The sequence below is a fragment of the Cyclopterus lumpus genome, chromosome 20 (genome assembly GCF_009769545.1).
Source record: "Cyclopterus lumpus isolate fCycLum1 chromosome 20, fCycLum1.pri, whole genome shotgun sequence".
Classification (NCBI taxonomy): Eukaryota; Metazoa; Chordata; class Actinopteri; order Perciformes; family Cyclopteridae; genus Cyclopterus; species Cyclopterus lumpus.
Window position 1 is genome coordinate 4,657,387 of NC_046985.1, and position 26,931 is coordinate 4,684,317.

Sequence of the window (26,931 nt, forward strand, 5' to 3'; positions counted from 1 at the left end):
AGTCAACACACAAGTTATAAAGCCAAACTCTACTCGTTCCAACTCATGTTCTCTTCTTTGTGCGTTTGTAATTTGAGTATTTTTGGGACCGTTTTTGTCAAAACGAGCAATTGGGTCACCAGCGGGCTCTAGGAAAACATTTCATGGATCCAAAAAGGATTGCTGAATAAATCGAGCACTGGGTCTGAATCTTCACAGAGGCCAGAAATATTGCATCCGAATTGTTCCTTTCCCCCCCCCCCATTAAAAAAAGAAAAGAATACCCTTTGTACCTCCCAGCACATGTAAAACCACTTGTATTGTACCATGCTGTACGATCCGGTAATACAGTGCCGTATAGTGGCATCCAGCTCAGAAGGGGTGCCAGCTCCAGTGGGAGAGATGCCACCACTGAGCCGACACACCCTGACCAGAGCGAACCCCGTGGATCTGACCACACCGAGGGAGACGGCCCCTGACGCCAGGCGGCGTCTCACCACACACACGGTGATGTCAGAGAGCGGCGTCCTGAGGCGTGGACGGATGCCGGCTTAAGGTCGGAGACTGAAACTGAAACGAGTAGAAACAAGGGGTGCCGGTATGATTATGTATAGCCTCGTAGATTCTCGCGTCTTATTGGTTATTCGCCAGAGAAAACTTCCCTTCCAGTGTTGAAACAAGGTGCAGGCTCCACTACACATTCTGCAGGATGCAACGCCGGCCTCGGGGACCTGCCGCTGACCTCGTATCCAAGAGCGTCGAGGGCGACGCGATGATGAACTACCTGTGAAGCGGACAGCGGAGGGCAATAAAAACCCGCCCGCGCTCTGCAGCGCTCACCGCCACGCTTCCTTTTACTCGTTACGGCAAACACATCGGGACCTCTCTCCCCTTGCCAGAAACCACAGGAAAACAATTATTCAATTTATGCAAATTATTTTTTAAAAAAAAGAAAAATTCAAAAAGAAACATTTCTTTGCCGACCATCATATAAGTTCATGTTCACCATGGCGACACACAAACTCGGGCTTAGGAAGGATTGTGTTTTCCATACAAGACCAGAGGGACAGCGATGAGCACCTGCAATGGAGACGCCAGTAAAACTATGTCAACCGGAGTTAACTAAAGTACCGCGTCTAACTCTGCTTCTTGTGCTTTTCAGACGTGGCCCTGAGGGTTGTCATGGAGACCGAGACAGATAATGACCTTGGTGTCGGCTGAACGCAATTGGAGGGACATTGACTCAAAACCTGAAGGAGCATAAAAAACTATTTTTGGTCTCTCTCTCTCTCTTCTTGCCTTTCTTTGCTTGTCATCATCCATCTTCCATTTCCTTCAGCCTTCCCTCTGATTTGCCGGATCTGTCTCTCTCTCTCTCACACACACACACACACACACTCTCTCTCTCTCTCACAAGTCCTATTTCCTTCCATTAGAGAATCTGACCTTCACTGTATCCTGAAGGAATTTTCTGGTCGCTCTTAGCAAAAGCACGGTCAGAGGACGCAAAACACAAGATTGCGAACACGAGAAAGACAAAACTAAAAAAGGAACTACTCCCTCCATTCCATCAGAGATCCCTCCGTCGCCGCATGAGGAATGTTTCAAACAACAAACATCACATTATTCAACCAACTACTTCATGAGTTTGGAATGAACCACAAGGAGAAATGCGCTCCAGGTTTCGGCGAATGCCACCACCCACTTCTAATCTACGAGAAGCCACCTGGCCGGAGCTCTCTGTTTGATTTGTCTGAGCTCTTAATGCCTTCATTGGATGAGCACATGGATTTACCTGCACACGGCAGGAAGCCTCATGCTATAGAAAGAAAAAAAGGTTAGGAGAGGAAGAAGCAGACCAAAGCCACAGTTTCCGATACACAATTAAAATCGGGAATGAGCGCACCACGGATCAAATCATGGATAATCGTATTCTGTAAAACGTTAATTAATAGCCCGGGCTTTTATTTGCATCAATCACAGAACTCAACGGGCCGTTATTTGGCAAACGTGTCTTTATGGGACGGGCCCTTATTTCCTTTAATGCACAAAACTCGTACTCAGCAAAGATGGGAAATACTGACAACATCCTTATTATGACATTGTTTATTTAATCCAGTAGGATTATTACTTGTGTAACAGCGCGACTGACCACCACAACACGTCGACTTATCCTCTTAAAACACACCTGACCATCACGTGACAATATTCAGAACTTATTAATACTTGTTGAATCTCATGAAAACCTGTTTTTTTATTCTTTTGATCGGTGGACAAAAGGACTATAAATAAATCAAGGAATGGAGAAGTATTCAACAAAAGGGAGTCGCCACTTTCTTTTCATCTATCTTGAGCACTTTGGTGCTCATGGTTACAGTAAAATGAACTGAATGAGTGAATTGTGGAGAATCTAACCATCATAACAATGTGTTACCCGACATTTAATTGAGTATATGTATTCGCCAAAGCGCGTAGCAAGCCCTTAATGGAGACTGAGCCATTCTTAATTGATGCAATAACCAGACAGGAATATCTGTTTTTGTTGACTAAATAACTGACGAATCAAAATACAACATCAAATAAATGCTAAAATTATATTAAGAAGCTTTTGCCATATAGCAGTCCAAGCTACGAGGTTGTAAAGGGCTCATCAAAGGCATCACATTGCCCACAGTTAGCCTGATTTATTCTTGTTTTGGCTAAGCATGTGTGGATCTAGTACTTGTGTCCATTTCGGTCTGTGAATTAACAGAATAATAAATAAATAATCTTTTAAATATCAGATAAAGTGGTGTCTGTTCGGTAGTATTACAAACCGATAACTACAAGTTAGAGTGATTGTGCCTAAATGTTTTATAATGTTTGTGCCCCTCCAGAGACGACGGGAGCATAAAAAGGAGAGGCAAACAGAGCACCAGTCATTTAGCCAAACACACGGCCAGTCAGACCGATAGCAAATAACGACCGTTAAAAAGGAACCATGGAGACGGCAGAAGGCCTCGTACTGTGCTTGAAAATAACAAGAGTCTGTGTGAAAGTGAGAAGAGAAGTGGGAAGTGAGGGGTACCATTCTTCACAGCTGTATGGTCTGCGGTGTGTGTGTGTGTGTGTGTGTGTGTGTGTGTGTGTGTGTGTGTGTGTGTGTGTGTTTCTGACCTGGGAGATGTGGTTGATGGAGGACTCCATGCGCCGCAGCTGCGAGGCCTGGATGTCCAGCAGCTGCAGTACATTGTTGGCTAAGGCATTGATCTGGTAGGCCACGCTGGCCAGCGACTGGGTGGTGTAGGCTTTGGTCTCCTCCAGAGCTTTCCTCTTGTCCTGGGCCTGCACATGAAAAGGGATTAGAGAAAGAATAAATAAATAAAGAGATGAACAACAACAACAAAAAAAGATTGAATGGGAATCCAGTTACGTTATTATCGCATAACATTCTTCTATCCAGGTCAGGTTTGTGGTGGATTCGGGCCAACGGAGCAGCCGAGGCATCCTTTTCCCACCCCAACGTTCACTCCCCAGATACCTCGCTCTCTCTCTGGAATTTGAGATGATGTAACTCATCCTGCAGCAGCCATATTGGAGGCTCTGGGAACAGAGCGAGAACAGCTAACTTGGCCAGCTTGATAGAGTTTAACATACTCAGCATGTTCATTTATTTTTATTTTTTGGCTGAAAGGTTTCTGTTCATTGCAAGTACACTAAACTGTTTACTCTTGGAGCGCCTAACTATGTTTTTTTGGTCACAAATGAAAAGTGCTAACAGCTAACAAAATAAGCTGAATAGTTAGCCAAAAGTGTGGCAAAAATACAACATGGACATATTACGCATATTAATAGTTTAGAGGAAGTGAATTATCCTTCAGATGTGGTTTTGAAATGTCCCGTCATTGCTGCTGGAATCTGTTGTTATTAATGCGAAAAGTACAGCTAAATATTTAAGCTAACGTAGCTAAACACTTTTAGGGGGGCACCTTTAATACTTTCGTAACTATTTAATATTCAAAACACAAGTTTTGGTGGACTAATCTTTTATGCATTTAATAGAAGCTTACATTAGCATTATTAATTAACACTATATTAGCTTGCCGGCTCGCTAGCTTAGTTGTTTGTTGGCTTTGCTAGGCCGCTAACTAAATATTCTGGTACGCTTTGGTTTTTCCATTTTTCCCCCATTCTGTCTCAATATTATTTTTAAAGAGGAACGACAACAACAAAACACCGACAGTTACAAAGTCACAGAAAAGTGGCTGAACCAGAAAGCCTGCGGCGCTCCGCAGAGCCACCGCACATCAAACGGGCTGAGGCGAAGAGCCAAACTGAGGCATCGTGTTTGATCTCTTCGGGCTCTTCCCAACGCTGCCTGCTCATAAAGTGGAGTCCAAAGAGCGCTGCCCGGAGGGGCCACGCTGGGCTTTGATAACAGGCCGCTGTAGCAGGAGGGGGGGGGGGGGGGGTAATTACTGGTAGTCGTGGTTAGAGGGTATTACAATTGGTCATATGAAGAAGAGGGGCAAGCGGATGGACAAAACGAGAAGAAAAAAAACAACAACAACCAGGTCACTGCGTGTCACATTGCTGATTCCCCGAGGCAGCTCGTAACAAATCCCGAAAGCAATCCGTACGGCTAAAAGCTCGTGACCTGCAGAGCTTCATGTGCCGGCCAACACGATGTGTGTTTTTTTTTATTTTTTAGATGCAATCAGAATAGCAGATAACACAGCACATCGGGAGGGAGGAGAGATTCCTCCAGGAGGGCTCGGAGCAAGAGGTCCATCTGCTGAAAGCACGTTCATTCATGTGCACATGCAGACACCTACTAGCGACACTGCAATATGCAGCGTGGACGGAGTAACAGCTGCAGGGGAGATGTACGACACAGAAACAAACAAACCAAAAACGGCCTCACGTGCATCAGCTATTTGTAATACAGCAAAGGGATGCAGTTTTTTTTCCCCCAAACAGATTACTGGACAACATATGCTTGCCTGTGCAGAACTGTTGGCCTACATATAAAAGCTGCCTATGAGATTGTTTTTATGTTGCTGGAAACTACGACAATTTCTCGGCCATAGAATATTATTCCTGCCACCGAATCCAATCGAAGTCCTAGAAAAACAAATTGCAGAAGCTCTGCACCCCACATTCATTTGTAAAAACTCAAAAATATGGTGAGTTGCATCGCTAGTTTTACATTCAAAGAAACGGCACAATTAACTTGTTTTTGTCAACATCTTGCAGCTGTAAAATGCGAGAGACAAACGGCACCATTGATGCTTTCGGGTCGCACAAAATACTGAACTGTGGCGCGTAAAGAAATACTAATTAACGTCTTACAAAACACGTTCATTCAAGGTGGTCCACACAAAGCACGACATGTGACGTCGCTCGGTCCAAGTTGTTCAATGTCTTCAATTGATGCGTTTTTTTAATTTTTTTAAACGTGTCCAATCCTTTTGCACGCTCATCATGCATCCCGCGTGATCGGTTGCTATTTATGAAACCGATCGACCGCCTTTCATTTAGAGACAACAATGACATGGTTTCATATAAATTGAAGGGCAACAGAAGGCACACAACGAACACACATGTGGTCTCTCGCCATCTACGAGATGATACAAGATGGCGGGTCTATATCAGTTTACAACCTGAAGCCGTTTAACTAGGCCACCAAAGACTATTAACAGTCGCCCCTGCTACTAAAGTGTGTATTTCCTCAGTGACTGCAGCCCCATTTAATCAAAAGTAATTGGTCAAGAAAGTGGAAACACTGAAGGGAGAAGCCTTCCTCTCCTGGTTTGCGCGAGGTTGAATCTCAAGCCTCTCGATCACACAACTGTAATGTCAAGCCCCTTGAAATTCTCTGCGCTTCTGGAAAAACGGATTCAAGCTCGAGGTGGGATGCGAGGTCAGCGGTGGCCGTTGGACGGACGGATGAGACACTTGATTGAGTCGCCCGCCGGCAGCAGCGTCTTAGTGCTGTCTGCTCCAGTTAAAGCTGCCGCCGTCTCTTCACTTGTTCATCTTTAAAACTAACCAGATTTAATGTTCAATTACCCAAGAATCTTTACTCCCTGGGACTTCTTCAATTGTCAGCATGGAGACACTCGCCAAGAAGAGGGGGAGGGAACAAAATGAGTGCTTGCTCAGTACAGAAAGATAAATAACAGCAGCAGCGGAGAGCTCGAGTGTAGTGCACCACAGCAGGCGATGCAGCGAATGAGGTGAGAGCTCCCAGAGAGCTCCAGGGCTCCCGGGGCTCTTTATCTCATATTTCTGAGCTGAGTAATGACAGAAAAAGACACTGCGGACTATCCAGGCACTGTTAAGACAGCCTGTCAGCACCTCCGCTGGGTTTAAAAAAGGAAAAGTAATGGAGTAAAGAGGAATGCACGGGCCCGTGTACACAAAGTGAGATTGTAGCTGGGAACTGAGGAGAGATAGGCTCTCGAATAGGGCAGAAACACGGGGGCCGACGTGGCCGACGTTCACGCTGCGAACGCTGGCTGTTTCGGGAGCTAGAAGGGAGCGGCAGTCACAAGAATGGATTTGTTTCATGTGAAGCTTTTGAAGCGCTGAACTGGATAAATACTTAGAATTCGCTCCGTCACCCATCCAGTCTGGCAAGATAAAAAGCAAACAACCGCAACTGAAATGCAAATGTGTTGTTTTTTGGGGGGGTTCCAGAAAAACAAGGCAGGGCATGAACCCAGAGTTGAGTTGGCGGTTTTGTGCGCTTCCAGTTCCCTCGTAAAATAAAGTCAACGGTTATATTTGTATAACCGTTAATGTCTGTTTGCCATCATCCAAGACCCAGATGGTACAATCTCATTGGCTTTCTGTCGAGGGGAAGCGGTGTGATGCTAACTTCCGGGGTTTTGGCTGAAGGAAAGGCCCAGACTTCCCCTCTTTGGAAAAAAAAAGAAGAGGTCAGAGTTGGTGCATGAATAGCAAAAGGAGTAAATTAGTATTCCTCCGTGACGAACAGAAGATCGGAGGAAGTGAGACATCAAAACTCAGTGACTCATCCCTCCAAAGTTTGGAACAATGACAACTTCGCCCTCTTTACACAGGGAATACAAATAAAAAAAGGAGTCCAAACATGTATGAACGTTTGACAGTACGCGACAACATCACGCGGCGTTCTTTTTTTTTTTTTTTTTTACAGCTGACAGGCACGTTTTGCGTTTATGTGCTCCCACTTGTCCGAAGGGGGGGGGGGAACTCTCGGCACAACAACCAAAAACACACACTTTCAGGAATGCTTGGAATCCTGCAACATGTAATCGTTGCTGGAGAGCCACAGTGTCGGGGGGGGGGGGGGGGGGGGGGGGGGGGGGGGGGGAATAAAAAACAAAAGTGCAAAAGGGAGCAACCGAGGATTTGTTTTTCCCTGTGAACAGACAGGCCGAATTAGAAGACAGGAAATGGGAAGTGAACGTCCCCTCGAATAAATAAAAATAAAAACACCGCCCTCGGCAGGAGCGGTACCGAGTGTGGTCCGGAGGAAGAACGGGTGCGAGTCCGACCGGAAGGCCGTGGAGCTCTCGTGGCTCTTTGCATCGACCGCCGCAGACCGGACGGGGTGAGATAAGTGAGGCGGGTTGGCGGCCCGAGAGCCGGTGCACTCTGGGAAGATGCATCGAAGTGGCGTCCAGCCCGCGGACTGGGAATAAAGTGGAGAACCAATAAGTGTGAGATTAGAAAAGTTCAGGGTCTGATCGGCTAATTCTTGGTCTTTTAAAAACATTTTTTGTTCCTTCTGCTATGGAACTCTGTGATAAAAAATAATAATACAAATAGATGGTGACTCATCTAGTGATGGCTTCTGTCACTTTCTATTATGGCTACGACTGACATTTAAATGTGATCAGGCGTGATCACATGGAAGGACAAAGTTCACGTCCTTACACAGAAATGCCGGGTCTCGTTCCCTTTATTTCGCCCATGATGACTACCGGTGAATATTTTAGGCAGGCAGTTAGCTGCATAAGAACGAACCTTTAACTAGTTTGAATTAAATCAAAAACGCACAGCCTGAATCCGTAACTACGTTGCAGAACTGGTTCGTCAGCTGACGGGGTAACGTCACGTCCGTTGCCATGGCAACGTCCCTGTACGGCAGTTACAGCCTCGACCTTTTATTTGACAATCAAACTGTGGTGTTGAATCGTAAAAAAATTAATAAATGCTTTTTAACTTCTCAGTTAGTTCGGCATCGAGATCATCAAGTTCCCTCATTTTACATTCGCACAGATAACAACTTTAAACGACTTTTTTAAAAACACGTTTAAACGTTTTTACACACGTCATGCAATTTCCAGAATTTCTATTACACTTTGTCAAAACAATATTGATCTTTAAAAAAAAAAAATATATATATATAATATAACTGATATCTCATCAGCAACCTATTCAGTAAGCATCCAAACTTTAAAAAATTAAAGTTGGCCACCTGTGCAGGCGGACAAGGCAGCGTGACACCGGGACGTGTCGCGAATGAGTAAAAACCTGCAGACTTAACGACTTCAGTCCTTCCTCGAGCGAACTCTCAGCAGCGTGCGAAGTGAATACACAAGTCCTCCGGGGGGCAGATGGAGGCGGACTGGAAGGCCATAAGGTCCACCTGCCCTTGAAGAACCGCCAGCGCACAATTAAAAATCCCTTCAGTGTGTCGGAAGAAGTGTGCACACGGAGGAGACTAATTAACCTTTTCTTTGGGGCGTCTTCTTAAGTGGTTCGTCCGGGCAGAAAGTCACTGCTCTGAACTGAGGAACAAATAAACACAAACATGAATCTGTGGTTTTTTTGGAGTGTTTCTTCCCCGTCTGCGGGGTCAGCTCACTGTACGTTTGGGTGGATTATTCACACGTTTTTTTTAAAGACGAACGGCGTGAACGACGCACAAGAAGCCGACACAGATGTTTTTTCTTCGTAACTCTCCGACGCTCCAACGGGACTGTGACAGATCGGCCCCGACAGTCTGGACAAAACCAGCGGCCATCACGAGTGACAGGGGGGGTCAGAAGGGATGAACGGGTACCAATCTGGTAGGCCGGAGAGATGCAAGGACTCGACATGCTGGGAGAAAAAGAAAAAAAAACAAGGCCACTCTGCAAAAAAAGAAAGAACGAGAGAGAGCCGGAGAAAGAAGGACAGGAAACGAGGACTCAGAGTAACCCAGAGAGACAGAACTGTGTTGTAAAAAAAAAAAAAAAAAGACTCATTAATTCACCTGATGGAAAGCAGGACAGGTGCACCAAAAGGTCTCCAAGATAGCCAGGGAGCTACCTGCATGAACACACCACTGCATTTCAAAAGAGTGCTAAAGTGGGCATCGTGCTGCCTCAGCAGTCACGTGCCCTGAGCTTGCAACACTGCATCTGATCTGGCATATGACCTCTCGGCTCGCCACTTCCATTTCCCCTTTCCTGGTTACTCCGTGTTGTTTATTCTACCTGCCCCTCCCCAATCAATTTCAAAGCAATATACCACCAACATGATGGTTAAATCGATCAATTATTTAAGCCCCTAAAATGTGTTGGATGCCGTCATAAAATAATCATCTTGCACTTATACAGAGTTTCGTTTTCTTTGTTCAACAGATAATTAATTGACATCGATTTTCTTTTCTTTTAAAAAAAAAAAATCAATGAATCATTTAAAAAAAAAAAAAGACTAATTATCATTCCATATATTTTAATAGATCACATGATCGTCGAGAGATTAATTGATCCTGAAATTAAACTTTAAAATGCAGTACATTATAATTATCTGCTCAAAGAAAGTCTGACCTGGCTTTAGGTGCTGCTGGCAGTGTTTGGTAGTTTTATCTTAATATCTTTTTTTTTTAAATATATATATTTTACAGATTTCTTGTTTGGTCAGTACAAAACCCAAAAGATATAATATTTACTTCCACACCACATTTGAAAAAGATGAATACATTTTCAAGTGATTTTTTAGCTGTGTTCAACAAAGCACAGCCAACATCACCAGGTGGCACACTTTGCATACAGTGTGTGTGCGTCTTTGTCACAGCGGTTAAACAAACTGACTGGCATTAGTTAAACAAAACAACGCAAGTAGAAATCTATAAACAGAAGGTATATTATATATAAACAGAGGCATATTAAAATACAAAAAAAAATAATCAGACTGATCTAATCTAAAAAATAAAAAAAGGGTGTTTGTGGGCTCTATTATGAAGCCACTTCCTGACGCAGAGGGAAGGCATTTCCAGGGAGGCATTCTCCAGAGTCAACATGGCAAACAGGAAACATAACTCTGACCTGTCAGCGTGTCAGAGACTACACACACACACACACACACACACACACACACTCCCTTGGAGACACAAAAGTCACTATCAAGTTGACAAAGTGGGGCAGTGATCTGTGGTTAACCACCGCGTTCACCATCTGCACTCGGTCATCAGAAGAAGAAGAAGAAGAAGAAGAAGAAGAAGAAGAGGGGATGGATGTGTGAAGGAGGAGCGCTGAAAGGACGAGCCGATTCAAGCTGAGGCATGTTGATGTGTGCGCGGTTTGCAGAGTGTACACAGTATTTTTTGTGAGTGTGTTTTTTTTCTATCAGAGGCAGAGAGAGAGAGAGAGAGAGAGAGAATATATCTACAGCAGACAGAGAGGGATTAGGAAAAGTGCACTGTTAGTCTGACACTCGTTTCACACAGAGCTCGCACACGAGTGCCGTAAAGCTTAAAATCCTGATTTTGTACGTCAGCGCTTTAAAAACAAGACGCTCTGCTAAAACAGGACAGAATCACAAAATGGGTTTTTGAGTCGTGAAACAAGAAAACGTGTTATAGTTAAAAGGTTAGAGCCAATGCTGTGATGTCATTTTAGCAGAAAACTTGCTTTTAAAAGACACGAAATATCAGCAACAAACATGGGCTGCATTGGCAACTGTAGTGGGGACTAAAAGATATGAGCAACTGGCCTTCAAAAACTTCCAAAACACCGTCGTGCTGCAGAAGATTTACTCTAAAGAACAATATTCCAGTGATAACAAAGATCCCCACATTTATTTTCCTGTATATGAAGTATAAATGATAAATACATGCAGCAGCAGGGAGGGGGTAACTTTGTTTAGGGCTGATGTGGGACAAAGATGACAGCCTTGTCGTTCTGTTTGCGTGAGTTACAACTGGCACAGAGCTCAGCTTCACAACGACAAATCACCAGAGAAAAAGAAAAAAAAGAAAATTACAGGGAGTCCTTGGGGAGTACAGCTGGAGTGGACACACCCTCTCTGTAGCTGATACTGTGGATTGACTTCCTGCTGAAGAAATGTTTTTTTTTCCACCCAACCACTGTTCGTCTGTCACTCAGCTCGTTCTCTCTGGCTTATCACGAATATGATGTGCTAAAATGTTTTTGTTTTTTTAAAAAGACACTCTGTGGTCATTGTGCCACTGTGGTGAAGTTTCATGACACGCATGTACATTAAAATAACCCCTATATTACTTCATTAATTAGCTACTTTGTTTATGGCCCATTAAAAGGGCCATGCTGGTGTTCCTATGAATAAGTTGAGAAAAATCAATACCTCCAACCTTTATTGACCTAACTAACAATGGCTTTGCATTCCTCAATCAGCCTGCAAAAAACCCAGCTGAATTATCTCCAATGAGCTCTCTCCATTAAGTCTGGCCCAAAACAAGGGGCCTTCCATGCATATATTATGCTGTAATGTGGCATTCAAAGTTGTTTAATGGTTAAAGAATCACGCAGCAACAATAAAAAGACATTATAGCATTTCCACTGAGTGCTTACAAGCCCATAATGTAGACACTATATGCCTGCACTGTAATATCCCTGTAGTATCCCAATGGGGACCTTTTTGTGGTATTAAATGGTGAGTTTAATGACCTTACGGGCCGGTAATGGACTGCTGTGTTACTATAATATTCACGTAACGTTAAGTTAGACGTGTGTAGTGTTAGCGTGACGTTTAGTTTCCCCAGTCATGTAGTTAAACATTTTTAAGCAACGTACGCGTAACTTTCTTTGTTGGCGTCTTTAAAAACTAATACAATTTTTGTGAATTTGGCAGCTAAAACTTGCTGCTGTTAAAAAACAGGAGAAAAAAAACAGAAAAAAACAGGCCTCCCCTATGAGCAGTGAGTTTTTTGTTTTTTTAACCGACACTGTGTAATAATAATAATAATAATAATAATGTGATAAAAAGTAGACACACCCTCTGTGTAAACTGAATAAATGTGATTAATGGTGCGAACTGATGCTCGATGTCGAAACGTCCCACAGTTTTGAAAGCATCCAACTGTTCCTACGAAGCTTTGGGCGGAGGGGATCGTTCCAGTTTCTTTATCCACATTTCCTGTCCCAACAACCGGTTCAATCCCGAGCGTTTAGCGACCCCAAAAAAAAAACGGCGGTTGGAGATACCGCGCGAGCCAACTCTCTTACCTGAACATAGTTGTTTTCGCAGTAGTCCGCTACTCTGGTAAGGTTTTGGTAACTCTCCACGAGCGCTCTTTTACCGGCAGGAATTTCATCCTCTAACAACATTTGTAGCTCTGCCATCTTACATCTCCCCGCAGAGCCTCCTTCCCCGCTGCCTTCCCTGTGATTGCAACGGCAAACCAACTCAGCTCCGCTTAGAGAGAGAGAGAGAAAAAAAAAAGAAGAAGAAGAAAAAAAAAATCCTCCGCCTGCTATTGTGGGATTCCTGCCCTCGTTTGGCGTAACCCTTATTCCGAAGATCGTGTGGGGCCGCGGAGGAGTCATCACTCTGTTGTTTAAATGCGCCGCACCGGTTGTACGGTCTTGTGAAATATTTTCGCTGGGAGGGAAGTATATAGAAAATATGAAGAAAAGAACCCGTATAAAATGTATTGGCAAAACGTTGTAAATAATAATTAAAAAAATCTAGATTAAAGAAAAAAAAAAAGTTAATACAATTAATTCACTGAATTGGTGAAGAGTAATAAGTAAGCGCATGACGTATTTCAGTGTTATGCAACTTTATACTGTGATACATATCGGAGGTAAATATGGAACTTTTTATTTATTTGATAACTTTAACTACTTTGCGTGGTCTGATTAACAAAGACAAAAATATAATCAGCTAATAAATTATGACGTAATATTAGAAAAGACATAGCCAGCGGATAAAGTAACTAAACGTTCAGCCTAACCAGCTACACAATGTTAGTGATATACACATTACTACATAAATTATCATAATATAATATCTAATCTAATTCTGAAATGGGCCAATCTGCATAATTATGCTTTGGCACTTTTAGTATAGTTTGATACCAATACATTTGTACATTTGAGTGCATGATTGAGTATTTATTTTAGTCCATGATAATCCAAAGTGGCATTCATCATTATTACACATATATAAACATTTAAAGTTCATAAAAGTTGTAGTAGAGTATTACATTAGTGTGACATAAGTGAAATTGGACCTCTCCCATCCTGCATGCAGATAGTAGGAGCCGGTGTACATAAAAGAAGAAATACAAGTCAATATCAAAAGAAAAGCCAAGGTCATCACATTAACGTCACGTGTCTTGTTCTGTCTGACCAACAATCCCCCCAAAAAAACACAAATATATAAGCACATCTGGAAGTGGAACTAGGTAATGTTTTTTTTTCTAGAAAATAAGAGTTAAACAAAGCGATTGTCAACATTCTTTGTTATTATGTCGAGTGAGGAAACATGAATAAACACATTTCATATCTAGTTATCTGACAACGATTTGCAGTCCTCAGAAATGAAGACGTAGTGAGACCTCTCCCTTATTCGCACCGTCTACCCATCACCCTTCCAACTGACAAAAAAAAAAAAACATGGATCCCGACTCGAAGCATTGTGGTAAATGTAGTTTCACTTATATCTGTCGCTATGACGGGTTCACGTTGTGAATTCGAGATGACATCGAAATGAAACGACACAGCACTTCTTAAGTTTCACCTCTTCGCAGTTTTCTGATTTACTCAGCGCACATTTCCAATCTCTACCACCCGAGCAGTTGAAGCGGACGCGAGGGATTGTGGAGCTTGTAGGAAAAACATCGACGAGCGGTAGAAAAACTACAACTCCCGTACTCCACCTCTGTCTGGCTGCGTTACACCGTTCATGGCGTCTGGTCGAAGGCTAAAGACGGGTCGCCTTCCGACAAACCGATAACGCCGTTGACTTTAACGGTAAGTGTAAACGAACCGTTTTCGTCGACAGCACGTGAAGTTCTTCGTCTTTTTTAGCGCATATATCGGGGGCAGTATCGTGTCGCAGACGATGTGCCCTAGATACACAACCGACTACTGGCGACAACAACAACAACAGCAACTTGCAAGTTTAGCTAGGTTAGGTCACGTTAGTGGATATACTGGATGTATAGGTTATACTTCCTGATTAGACTGTGCATGTCAGGTTATTTGAGTTGTTGTTGTGTGCGGTGCGTTTCATTTACTGCCTGTTTTATTTATTTAGGTGTTCGTGTTGACCGTCTCGGTGTGACACGATGGAGGTGGAGAGCGTCAGAGTGGACGACGAGAGGCGTCTTAACCTGCTGAGGTTCGAGGCCGCGGTCAAAGTGATCAAGAGCCTGGCCCCGGATGGTGAGTTCAGGGACGGGTTCATGGCAACAGGACGGCGTCAGGCCCGGTTAAGTCCGCTTTAGGTTAATCCACTTTGCCTGCAGTGTGCAGAGATTTTTTTCTTGTGTTGTCTGGGAGCTTTTCACACTATGCACAAGGGACTAACAGCTGTAGGTGAAATGTTCTTTATTTCCTCCCTGCAGGTCCCTTTCAGCCCTCCAATGACATGATGCTCAAGTTCTACAGTTACTATAAACAAGCCACTGTGGGCTCGTGCAATATACCCCGACCTGGCTTCTGGGACGCGGTTGGCAAAGTGAAATGGTAAATGATTAAAGGAAATATACAGTCAATATGTTGTCATTGTTGCCCAGACGTGTACAGGTTTGATTACGTTCTCTGTGTCATTTATTGGGTCATATTAGTGGATGTAATGACGCTAATCCTTGTGGGTTTTCTTCTATTACGACTTTCTTTTCAGGAATAATTGTCCTTCAGAGGGTCGCGCTGACTGAGCACTAAGTTGCATTGATACAACGGTGTTCAATGGAGGAGTGCTGGCATTGATTTGTGCGCGCGTTGCACAACTTGTTGCTTTTGCCCCACTTTGACGCTGGCATGTTGTGCACAGTGACCGACAGCTCCTCTGTCTTTAGCCTCATGTTGTGGGAGGTGATCTCTGGACTCTCGGCATGCAACCTCTTACCTACTTTTGCTGCAGTTTTTCTTCTTTTTTCCCCCCCGTATGGTCCCGTTCCATTTGGGGTGGGGATTTACAAGTTTATCAGGAAATTGTGAAAACATCATGGAATAACTTTTCTGTCGGCCTTTGACCTTCAGCTGACCGAGAACACGATTACCTCAAAGAAAGTTTTTTTCGACAAAGTTGAAACCGCAATCTTGATTTTATATATAGACGCTTTTACATGAGTAACCTGATAATAGTAATAACAACCCGTAATAACAATAGAGTTTTTGTTTTAATCTGATGTTTCAGGGATGCATGGAGTTCTCTTGGAGACATGCCAAAAGAAGAAGCGATGGCCTCCTACGTTGATGAGATGAAGCTGGTATGTGGCTTTTCCAGGAGATTCAAACCGTCTTATTGTCCAGAAATGGCCACGATTTTAAAGTGACAGCGTGTTGCTGTGTTGGACGCGTAGATCCTGGAGGGGATGCCCATGACGGACGAGGTGGAGGAGCTCCTGCGCGTCCTCGGCCCGTTCTACGAGCTGATCGACGAGAAGAAAAAGATCACGCAGATATCCGACCTGAGCACAGGTAGGTTTCAAGTGCCGCCCCTTTTTATTGTTGTTTGTGATGCATGCAGAGCTTAACCTTTTTTTATTAATTTTTATTATTATTTGCCTCTCATATGTTCAGCCCGTTTGACACAGTTTGCTAGGCAAATGGAAGGCAAGTACACATCCCTGTGTTAATATTTGAGTCCAGTGGTAGAGTTTGGTATTTGTCTGGTGTTGTAGCTCAGATGCTTTCGCCGCTTATTAGCAGTCGTGTTGCTCAATTAGTGGCACAGAACATGTACGTTTTCTTTTGCTGTCAGATGTAGACACTTTTCATTTGATACATAAAAGTCTTAATTGGGTTCCTGAAACTTGAGCTCCAAACAGCCTTCTACTGAGTTGACAATGACTTGAAAGTTGTGCCTCTAAAACCAAAGAGGTAGTTTTTTTATTTTATTTGTATCATTATTTAGATAAAAGTATTATGAACCTTATCCTTAAAGGAAGTGTTGTGTTTTTGGTATTTGTGGTTTTCTAATTAAGCCCAGTTTCTTTGCAAAGGGTTAGGCACAGTGTTGAATTCAAGGCCATCGAAGAGCATCGCAAAGAGCATCGTCAGAACGATGGAAATGAACGGCACCCTGGAGACTCGTCCGGCCAGGCTGAAGTCAGCGGAAGAATCACATGAAGAAGAAGAGGAGGAGGGGGAGGATGTGGAGGAAGAAGAAGAAGAAGAAGAAGAGGAGGAGGAGGAGGAGGGAGAAGTAGTGATACGGGAGGTCAGAAAAGGTAGCAAATCTATAAAACACTGTGTCAGAAAGTAGTCAGGAAAACGTTGAGTTGACGTGTTTTGTTTTTTTCTTCGTTTGGGGTTTAATTTAATTTCAGACAAGAAATCCGCAACTTCACAGCCAAAGAAGAAAGGTTCAGCCAGGAGGCACAAAGCGCCCCTGTCGAACGGCAAAGTGGCCAACGGGGTCACCCACCTCACCAACGGCAACCATTCCATGGCCGCCGCGAACAACGGCATCTCCCCGGAGGGGTCGGTCGGAGAGACCCTGCTCAATGGTCACCACGCGGGTAAGGAGCCTTTAAATCTTCACTTGAGGACTCGGTACTCGCCTCGGCCCGAGCTGCTGTATCAGCGCACCATGTGATCAGATAATCTGCTGAGCTCCATTCCCATTTTAACACTTCGGCTCCGCCTGGGACACGTTTGATGGCCTAAATTAACGCCCTTAATTAACGTTAAAAGGACACGCAAAGCTCCCAAATGAAGCGAAAGCTGCTTTTCCTCCGTGTCACTCTTGTTGTCTAAAGTTGACTCTGCATTGCAATGCTGAGCTTTCATTGTGCTGATATCAGATCCCGATGTCGAAGTGTCTGGTCCGAGCCACCTGGCCAGCGACTCAGACAGCGAAGTCTACTGTGATTCTGTGGACCAGTTCGGCCAAGAAGAGGCAAGTCAACAGCTCGAAGCTCCTCGTTTAGTGGACATGGCTCTCGTCACGGATTTGGTGTTTTTAATGCTCCTCTTCCCCCAGAGCTCGGAGCACAACCGCTCTTCGGACGACCTGGACGAAGAGGAGAACCACGTCCTGCCGGCTCTGGAGGAGCCGCAGACGGATGTTCACGGTGCACCGCGGGGCATCGTGTGTGGAGGAGAAGATGGAGAGAACGGTGGAGAGATGTCACAGAGACGGAGGCTGAATGAAGACCGGCCGGACAGCTCTTTGGTCAGAAGAGGAGGGGGTAAGCGTGTCCTTTTTTTAGGGCGAAGAACCTTGTTTTTTACTGCGTATCTTTTTTGGTCATTTCTTAAATTAACTAATTTCTGTGTTTTTAGGCTCTCGTGGCGGCGGCTCTGGATCTCTGATGCCCACGTACGGGGGTGGAGATGGGGACGGGGACCCCTGGGGAGGAGCCGTGACGCCTGGAGGGAGCCTGAATGAGCAGATCGTGGTGGCGTTGGCCAGACTGCAGGAGGACATGCAGAGCGTTCTGGAGAGGCTGCAGACCCTGGAGGCTCTGACCGCGAGCCAGGTCAGACCCGTCCGTCCTCTCGCTCATGAATATGCAACAATGGGCCCCCGAAAAAATCACATTCTGCTGTTCCACCTTTTCTAATATTTAACTTTTTTTTACTGTCTTGTAAACTACTCTTGTGTTTTTATATCAAAGGTAAAGGAAAGGGGCGATATTCTAAAAAATATCAACATTCACAAACGGTTGATGAAATTGCCAATGTATCGTAAAAATAGGTGCATTCTCATAATATTGCCGTATCTTGCTGTGGTATTATATACATTTTGTAATCGGTGTGTATTCGAAATACCAGTATGTCCCTCAACCACGTGTGTAGAACTATCATCTGAGGGTTTTTCAGGACAGAAGATAAGGGGCTTTTGTTCTTTGACTTTGGAAACATTGAGCACCGATAATAACTCAAACATACAGACTTGAATGGTCTTTTAAAAAAAATGTATTTCTTGCTCTCTCTGCAGGCAAGATCAATGTCTCTGCCTCCAACGTACGCATCAACCCTGGGGAATAAGAGGAGTCAGGTAAACCTTTTAAGATACATTGCACTTATATGTATGTATATATTTTTACAATCGTCAGTGGGAGCAAAAAATATTTTGACCCGTTTAATATGAAATCATGCTGATTGTTTCCCCCCCCCCCCTAGAAACCGTCCTGGTGGCCTTTCGACATTTCTCCGACCAGTTTGGCCTTCGCCGTTATTTGGCCGTTCGTGGTGCAGTGGCTTATTCGCCTGTACCTGCAGAGGAGGAGAAGGTATTCTAGTACAGAATAATAAAAGCTTGAATAAGAGAAAAAGCAATGTCCACTTTTTAAAAATCATTTCTTCTGTCTTTTCAAAGGCGGATCAACTGAACCGGCTCTCGCACAAACACCAAAGGGCCCAGACGACGAGGAGGAGTCCTCTGCACGTCTTTGGTTGGGTTGCTAACGGCTGTAACTCCCCCCCCCCCTCCCCCCCCTTGCTTACACTCACAGCCCAGTATTTAGCTTTTGCACTGTGAAGAAGGCCTCTAGTGTGGCATGAGAGCGAGAGGAAGATGTGCTGTGGATGTGGAATCGGAAACAAAGAAACATGAATGTGATTATACGAGCTTTTCAAGACTGGGCGCTTAGTGTCTGTAACGACTGGTTTGTGTCGAGAGGGGGAACTTACATATGTGCCGTGGTCAGCGTGTTTATAAACCTCTCATTTACTTCCATAATACTTTGTCGTTTTGAGCGTACCGCTTGCTGTGGGTTATAGTTGTCCACGATTATCTTACATTAGTTGCCCAGACGATGCTGCTATAATAATAAAAACGAGTTGTTTTAGAAGGGGAGGATCGAATGTAATAATATATTGATGTGTGAGATTCTTTTTAAATTCTGCTAATTTAATATTTATTGTTTTTTTTGTGTTTTTTTTTTTTTTTAGCGAGTTGAAAACGAAGGCGTACAAACGAGGTTAACGTGGCCGCTCAATGTAGGTTAGACGCCATGTTTTCATCTGAAGTGCTCTCCCATCTAACGACCGTTTCCCAGAAGGTACATTCATACTGTAGGCGGCATTATGGCTTCTCACGTTCACACATTGTAGCATAACTGTTCCCGCGCAGGACCAAATCGACATTAATCTACCTAGTGCGCCGCGACGTGGAGAGCATCTCAGCCGCGTGATTTATTAATGTAGGACGCGTGTCACCGTGTTGTTTACGCTGTCGAGACTTTCTCTATTGTATCATTTTAATGTGTGATGTGTTCGTACGAATATTGTGGAACGATTTTGTGCGAGTGATAGTAATCAATAATGGTTGAGATCTATGTAAATTGTATACAATAGCTGTACAGTTCAGATTTAAAATGCAGTATTTTAATTGCATTTCCATATATCAAATGATATAGAATACTATATAATGGACACATGTTTGCATCTGCAATAGCACTAATATTTCCAGAGCCATTATGTTTTAATAAAAAAATAAAAAGTAATTTACCTTTCTACTGAAATGTGCTAAGGCTTCTCACCTCTCTGCCTGTGGACAGAGAGGTGTTTGCATGTGATGATCCAAGCCGCAAAATAAAGTTTTCATTAAGTATTTTAATTTGTCTGAGGAATTGTTTGATTATTTTTTTTTTGGGGGGGGGCGGTTGTTTATGGGCTTGTCTTTCTGAGCGAAGGCTGAAAACGTACTTTGAATGTGTTTTAATAAACAATATAGACCTTTGGAGCTACTAGCTGTAGCTTAATATTCAACAGACAGAAGTAAGAGTTGTCAAAAAAAGACTCAACGTCCTCTAAACATGCACAATTTAGATGTTTAACAAGTTGATAAGTTACCAGAAAAAAGGCACAAAGTACATCATGTTACAAACAAGATTTTATTTGTATTTAACTTTTTTTCCTCAGTGAACAAGATAAAAAATTCACAAGTAGCCTCGTGAATTTATCTAAAAAAAGAAAAAAGAAAAAAAAGAAGTAGAGTGGAAAACAGACGGGAGTTCACATCAGAATTACAAACACAAGAGACATAAAAGCAGCGGAAACTATTTGGTTCCAACACAAATGGACTCGACTCCGGTCTTAAAACAACACACAACGTTATTAACAAGATTTACATATAAAATAGATTATTTATGAATATATTACCAGGCTTTTCCCTTGAGACACTCGGGAGCCCGCCCACCCATTCTGCTATCGGCATGGGGAACATTACAGTGAACGATGGAGCGCATCTTCAGGGAGGCTGAACATCGGGGGGGGGGGGGGGGGGGGGCTCCACATTAACTTACACATAGTTATATATATATATATATATATATATATATATATATTGCAGAAAGCACAACTAATTATAAAGGCGAAGCAGTAGTAAACACTATTCTGCTAGAATAAGAACCTAATTTAAGAGACATAACTGTGTAATATGGTAATACTAAGTTTAAAATAACAGACTTGTCAACAACAACAGTCAACAGATTCAGTTTGTTTGTGGCTCTTATGGCCGGTGATTGCACGGGAGGTAAAAAGTTTAAAATATTACAAGCATGAACAAAAAACTAATCAGAATCTACACTATTACCGTGTATGAATTTGTGTAACGGACCGAGCCTGTGCTTTATTAAACTTGTTTGTGTGCGTGTGTGCGTGTGTGTGTGTGTGTGTGTGTGTGTGTGTCTCTCTACAGGCTGAAGCCGGACATGGCGATGTGCTGAGCGTTGTTTCTCGCGTCGAAGTACGAGGTGTCGGTTTCGTTCTCCGGCTGAGGGATGAAAGGCATCGTCTGGTTCTGCTGGTCGTCCCAGTCCAAGCCCTCGAACAAAGGGTGACGCCTGAGTTCTGGTGGATGTTCAAGCAAAAAAAAATGATCAGAACAAATCAGACAAATAGATTTACTTGGAAGAGGTTTTCTATATTAGCATTTTATTATGTGATAATTCCCTAAAAGACCGAATATTTATCTTTTTTTTAGTAAAACTCTCGTACAGACTATTTAAAACATGCTGTGAAATAATAAGAAATAATAATTCCTAAAAGAATTGTCATTACGGATTTAAGTAAATAGCATTTCTGCTCTCGTACTTTTATCTGGTAAAAATCCACAGATTTCAAGGAAGATCTGAGGACCAACAATGTTTTTAAGGGGCAGTGCGTTGGATTTAAATGGCAGAAATGTAATATAATAACTATGTTTTCACGAGTGTATTATCGCCTGAATGAGCCCTTCATAGCCTCAGAAGCAGCTAGTTGCATTGCCATGTTTCTGCATTATTGTTTCTACAGTAGCCCAGAACGGACAAAATAAACAATGGATTTAAAGAAAGACTTTTGTAGTTGTTTTTTTTTTTGCGTTACTTGAAGGCCATCGTAGTTCTCTGACATGCGTGGAAAGGGAGGGGGGAGGGGGGCACAGGAGGGGTATTTGGTTGGTTGCAATTTGCAACCCCACCACTAGATGCCAGTATATTTTACACACTGCTCCTTTAAATTAAAAAAAAAGAAAGGAGGTCCTCACCCTTCAGACCAGCTCGTTGCGTCATGTCCATGGTCAGGAGAATATCAATCGCATTTCTTGAGTTTACAGACAGTTCCTCCTCTTCCTCGGGCCAGGGAATATCTAAAATGGCGGACAGTGAGAGCAACCAAAGCATCACCAATATGTTTCGGCACGTTGATCATCAAACACAGGCTCGACGTAAAAAAAATAAATTAAAAAAAATACACATTCAAGAGGATTTTGCGGTTTTAGGTTCGGACAAGAAAAACCAAACCCACCTCTGTTGAGAATGTTCTGGAAGACCAGCTGAGGCGTCTCGTCGTTGAAAGGTGGCACGCCTGTGAGGAACTCGAAAAGACACACACCAAGCGCCCACCAGTCCACCATGCAGTCTGGACGGTAGCAAAGAAATTAAAAATTAAAAAAAGACACGTCACACAGCCGCCGGCTCCAAAACGCCCTGAGAACCCCGTTAAAAAGTGTAATTATTGCACTGCGGTGGCAGAAGCAGGCACTAAGTTAGGTGGAGGGTGGAGGGATTGGAGTTATGGGTGTGAACTCATTCATCAACAGGTAGCCCGAGATATCTGTCGTTGTCAAATCACAATGAACACACGTAAACCTTGATTTTTGGATTAAAGAAGTAATTTTGCCTCTCAGTGACTGCAAGGATTTTAAATTACATTGTTTTATAGAAGTCCTTGACAGCTGATGAATAAACACGGCCACATCTGCTCGTGAATCCAAATGGCAGCAATCGCGTTACCAAATGGCGCGGTGCAACCGACAGGAAGTACTGCCCTCGGTGTGTTGAAGGAATGACGGCGTGTGCAATCAATAGGTTATTATTAGATGACATTTTGCATGGCAGTTGCTAAATGTGGAAAAATAAAGCCGGCGCCACAACACATTCACGGTTTGCCGAACATCTGCAGATTGTAAGACCCTTCTGTCCAGTTAAAAGCAGCCTGATTCCACAACTGTTACAATTGTTTGTTAGCTTAATGTTAGAAGACGATGCCATTTATTTTTTATTGTTTTTGGGGCCTTTGTAAATCACATTTTAAATGCGGATCAAGCCCCCAGTTTGTTCACCAATCAAAAAGGAGCAGAAACAGAACCAGTGAGGAAAGAATCAGCTCATCCCCTCGAGCGTACCAGCAAGGGTGTGGGGGGGGGGGGGGGCATGCAAGCTCGCTTGCACAAACAGCAACATCATTATAAACTTACCACACTGACAACTTCCTGAAACTCAAAAAGAACGGCCGTTACAAGACGACACCGTCAACCGTCCAACCGACCGGCAGTCAACGCCACGTTGGGCTATTTGTGTGTTTTGTCGAGGTGCTTGGAATTTTGAATTCCCCTTTCTTACCGTGTGGTTTTCCCAACAGAAGCTCCGGGGCCAAATAGTCCGGGGTTCCTAAAATGTGTGCACCCACGACGGGCAGAGCCCCCCTTCTGACACTCTTTGGGGTCCTGAAAGGGGTGTGAGAGGTCGTCATGGCCTGAGGAGTCTGATGTGAGGAGGAACGAAAAGGACACGTGGAGAGACGTAAAATGACAAACATTGAATTAAAAAAAAAAAGCCTTCAATAAGTGTGATATTGTCAATTACGCTGTAATTTACATACAAACTATGCCCTAAAAGTTTGATCACTGACAGAAAGTTCAAGCTTCACAAAAATTAAGCTTTATTTATTCATCCTTATAAATCATATTACACTTCCTTAGTTCGCCGTAAATTTGTTATTTTCTCGAGTTTACTCAGTTCCGTTTTTTTAAAATAATATTTATTATGGAGTGTTTTATTAATTACAAAGTAATTCATCGTTTTGTGTGTGTGTGTGTGTGTCAAATAAATTTGATTTGTATAAAGTGTTATAAATTAAGGCCTAATTGATTGATTGAGGTCTCCAACCATGCTAGCGGCTGTTTTTAAGCAAAACAAGAGAATTAACCGCTTTAAAACGATGACTTCTACAACCGTGCAGCCGGCCTCAGAACCTGGTTCTGAACGCGGTCCTCGTCCACTCACCTGACAGAGGGAGCTGTTGGAGCTCGGCCTCTTCTGCACTGGCGTTGCGATGCCGGAGGCAGAGTGCTGAGAAGCTGCGGCGGAGAGGTCCATGGCCTCGATGGAGCCGACGCTGAATCGCGACACGCCCGACGTGTTGGAGCGGTTAATGGAGCTGCAGTAGCTACGGAAAGCCACGACGTTCCGCGGCTTGAGGAATGAGGGCGACTGCGCGCCGCCGCCGCCGCCGCAGACCTGCTCGGGGAGCCGGTTGAGGAACGAGCACTGAGACCCCCCCCGGCCAAAGGCACCGAGTTTGGGCGTTTCCGTAGCGACGGCGGATGGAGTCTGCGGGAGTGATTCACAGATGGACCAGTCTTTGCTCCCCTCGTGCTCCGAGTTCCTGCTTTCGGAACACTTGCTTGGCTGGAGGGACGTTTCGTGCACGGACCCGTCGGAGTCGAGGCTCAGGCTCCGGCAAATATCACTGTTCCCGGTGAGCGGCGACGTGAAACTTAAGTGAGACAGGTCTTTGGCTCCGTCTTCAAACACGTCCTCCAGTTCAGTAAACAGGCTTTTGGTCACGACGATGGGGCTGGAGCGCTTCGGGATCCGGTCAGTCCCCTTAGAGGAGGCCATGAAGCCATCTATTTGGATGGTGGAAAATATCCCGGTCAGGCCGGTGTGAAACCTCGCCTTCTCTCCCGGATCCTCGTAGCATCTCGTAGAAGCCGCGTTACTCCTCTTGGCTTGGATCTCCCGAATCTCGGGGCTTCTCTCGACGTCAGAAAATTTCCTCTTCGCAGAGGCGGAGAAACAGCTTTCATCCGTGGCACGAGGCCCCTTTTCTGCGGGGCGGTCCGGGAGAACGACGTTGGACTTGTCGGGCGCACACTCCCGCTCAGGCCCTTTGGACTCGGAATGCCTTCTCCCCTTCTGTCCATTGGCGTGTTCATTTTCTTTCTGAAGGAGAAAGAAATTGTCACGATAAGAAATTAAAGTAACAGAAGGCATATCATCAGTAATTTTATCTGCTTACATCGACACTAAACATGTCACTAAAATGTAAAGCAATGGGAAACTATTTCAAACTACATTATGACAAAGTTAGTCAGGACACCCTGAATCAGAAAATCACATTGTTTAATAGACTAAGTCACATACAGTTATAGATTTGAGCTCACTGACCAGCTCAAACTCCCACAGTGGACTGATGCCACCTTCGGTGTCGGTGGTGCTGCCTGCGCTCATCGTCTCAAACCTCTTCCTGCTCTTCAGCAGTGAGGGGGTCAGATTTTTAGCCAGGTTGTGAGGGCTGAACATCATTTTGTTGGGTCCTGTGGAGAGACGATATAGATAAACTGTTAAAACACAGCCCCATGGACAAAATCTCACCAGGAGTCGAAACTAGGCACACACACCTTTTATACAAAAAAAAAAGACATTCAACAGTCATTCCACAACGGTAATTAATGGGCGGAGATTTTAAAAAGGCGCCAAGATGTGCATCTCTTGCATAACTACCGTGACGTACCCATTTTCCAAGGAACCGGAGAGTACTGCTGATCTTTTTTCTTCAACAAGGGAGAACCAAGAGAGCTGTTCTTCTGTTTTATTTTGCCACAGGACATGGGGCTAAACACAGTAGACGCGCTGCAGTGACGCTTGCTTTCTCCTGCAGGTGAATTCTGTGTTTGATTGAAACAAAAAAGGAAGAGTCATTATTCAACACCAGCTATGTGTAAAAAGCATGCAATCAGGGCAATTCTCCAGAATAATATCAATACACTTACAAATCCAATGGTGCTGATTAGGGAGAGGACTTGACCCGGGGTGCGGAAGTAATCCTTTCTTGGTTTCGCCAAAGATGGCGTGGTTAGGATATCCATAAGACTCAGCTCTGATAGAGAGCAGAGACATGAAATTAAGGAAATATTACTGGCATTACAAGCGGCGTTGGTCACAACGTGTTCAAAGTGTCACGCTGGTGGGACTCATACCGTGGTCAAGCTTGACTTTAGAGAGGCCGAAGTCGGTCAGCTTGATGTGACCTTTGTTGGATATAAGCATGTTGTCCGGCTTCAAGTCCCTAAAAGGTCATAATTCAGGTAAATGTCCAGGTCACACATTGCATCTCAAAGGCTGATACACATTAACTGACATTGACTTGTACCTGTGGATTATACCGTGGCGGTGGAGGTAGTCCAACGCCAATGCAACCTCTGAAATGTATTTTACAGACATATCCTGGTCGAAATAACCAAAGATGTGAAGTAGAGATTTGACATCTCCACCAATGAGGTATTCCATAACCTGCAAATTAATATACATTCATTTATATATATATTTTTAAACTTAAGTAGTTACTGTAGATGTGTTTTGTGCAAGTCTAATTATGTGTTGTCTTGGTGTTACCAGATAGATCTTGGTGGCTGTCTGAAGGGAGTAAAACAGGTGAACCACGAAGGGGCTTTTGCTCAAAGCAAGCGCATCTCTCTCTGCCTTCATCTGGCCCGTCATATTTTTGTCAACCATGTCCGCTTTCTTCATCATCTAAAAGAAGAACAATATATATTTATATTTTCAACTATAATGAGCCTCGTGGAATGATGTCCAAACAGACTCACCTTAATGGCATACAGTCGGGCGTTGCACTTCTTCCGCGCAAGGTAGACTTTGCCAAAAGCACCGCGGCTGATGGGCTTCAACACGGTGAAATCCTCGATTGAAGGCGGTTTGGGAACATTCACCGACATGTCGTTTGTGCCGGAGTCGTGCTTTTCATCTGCGTCCATTTTTTTATTAACAGCTTCTTTTTTCTTTCTCAAATGAGGAATTGGGCTGCGTCTGCAACAGCCAGCTAGCTCAGAGTAAACACTCGCATGTTAAAACAACAATCTCGGGTTTGTTTTGAAATTTTTGAAATTCGCTGCCACACGGGGTCCTCTGACGTTCGTCCAATTTAGTTGGTCAACTACGCGCCTGAGTGAAAATTATAGAATGCTCTTGATGTGGGCTGTAGTTAATTAAGTGCCGGTTATTTATTTGATATGTAACATTACTAAGAGCATTCACGTTAGTCA

General features: G+C 43.8%; 3 protein-coding genes across 13 annotated transcripts in view; 1 reads left to right on the top strand and 2 right to left on the bottom strand.

Annotated features, from left to right (window-relative positions):
• The window catches only part of abi1a (abl-interactor 1a), a 35,821-nt gene extending 23,107 nt beyond the window's left edge, over nucleotides 1–12,714 (bottom strand). For 8 of the 10 annotated variants that reach the window (XM_034559789.1, XM_034559784.1, XM_034559780.1 and 5 more), the window contains exons 1-2: nucleotides 12,423–12,713; nucleotides 3,136–3,303 (exon numbers count right to left, since the gene is read on the bottom strand). In XM_034559789.1, the coding sequence (XP_034415680.1) occupies nucleotides 3,136–3,303; nucleotides 12,423–12,539 (285 nt within the window). In that variant the 5' untranslated portion in view covers nucleotides 12,540–12,713. Of the gene's footprint in view, nucleotides 1–3,135; nucleotides 3,304–12,422 lie in introns of all 10 variants that reach the window. The other 2 variants (XM_034559785.1, XM_034559783.1) reach the window with 2 other exon arrangements.
• Nucleotides 12,715–13,793: 1,079 nt separating this feature from the next.
• On the top strand, nucleotides 13,794–19,059 carry acbd5a (acyl-CoA binding domain containing 5a). Its single transcript, XM_034559790.1, has 13 exons — nucleotides 13,794–14,174; nucleotides 14,461–14,588; nucleotides 14,771–14,891; nucleotides 15,565–15,637; nucleotides 15,731–15,848; nucleotides 16,373–16,600; nucleotides 16,700–16,891; nucleotides 17,177–17,271; nucleotides 17,356–17,563; nucleotides 17,658–17,854; nucleotides 18,316–18,375; nucleotides 18,501–18,610; nucleotides 18,697–19,059. The coding sequence occupies exons 2-13, from the start codon at nucleotides 14,492–14,494 to the stop codon at nucleotides 18,707–18,709; spliced, it is 1,512 nt and encodes a 503-aa protein (XP_034415681.1). The 5' UTR covers nucleotides 13,794–14,174; nucleotides 14,461–14,491; the 3' UTR covers nucleotides 18,710–19,059.
• Nucleotides 19,060–20,677: 1,618 nt separating this feature from the next.
• Nucleotides 20,678–26,790, bottom strand: mastl (microtubule associated serine/threonine kinase-like). 2 transcript variants are annotated; one of them, XM_034559883.1, is made up of 13 exons: nucleotides 26,476–26,790; nucleotides 26,264–26,401; nucleotides 26,022–26,161; nucleotides 25,849–25,937; nucleotides 25,642–25,748; nucleotides 25,383–25,536; nucleotides 25,037–25,185; nucleotides 23,870–24,811; nucleotides 23,207–23,348; nucleotides 23,062–23,076; nucleotides 22,110–22,223; nucleotides 21,850–21,951; nucleotides 20,678–21,173 (listed from the first exon to the last, which is right to left on the bottom strand). In XM_034559883.1, the coding sequence occupies exons 1-13, from the start codon at nucleotides 26,641–26,643 to the stop codon at nucleotides 21,016–21,018; spliced, it is 2,418 nt and encodes an 805-aa protein (XP_034415774.1). In that variant the 5' UTR covers nucleotides 26,644–26,790; the 3' UTR covers nucleotides 20,678–21,015. The 2 variants fall into 2 exon arrangements, with proteins under 2 accessions (XP_034415774.1, XP_034415775.1); XM_034559884.1 differs by lacking the exon at nucleotides 23,062–23,076.
• Nucleotides 26,791–26,931: the final 141 nt, after the last annotated feature.

Bases quoted from the DNA above. Each gene is read 5' to 3' on its own strand.
- acbd5a (XM_034559790.1), top strand. From the start codon at position 14,492: ATGGAGGTGGAGAGCGTCAGAGTGGACGACGAGAGGCGTCTTAACCTG. The intron at 15,638-15,730 runs GTATGTGGCTTT...TTGGACGCGTAG, and splicing joins ACGTTGATGAGATGAAGCTG to ATCCTGGAGGGGATGCCCAT. The intron at 17,855-18,315 runs GTCAGACCCGTC...CTCTCTCTGCAG, and splicing joins AGGCTCTGACCGCGAGCCAG to GCAAGATCAATGTCTCTGCC.
- mastl (XM_034559883.1), bottom strand. From the start codon at position 26,643: ATGGACGCAGATGAAAAGCACGACTCCGGCACAAACGACATGTCGGTG. The intron at 26,402-26,475 runs GTGAGTCTGTTT...TTCTTCTTTTAG, and splicing joins CCCGACTGTATGCCATTAAG to ATGATGAAGAAAGCGGACAT. The intron at 21,174-21,849 runs GTGAGGACCTCC...AACATCCACCAG, and splicing joins GCAACGAGCTGGTCTGAAGG to AACTCAGGCGTCACCCTTTG.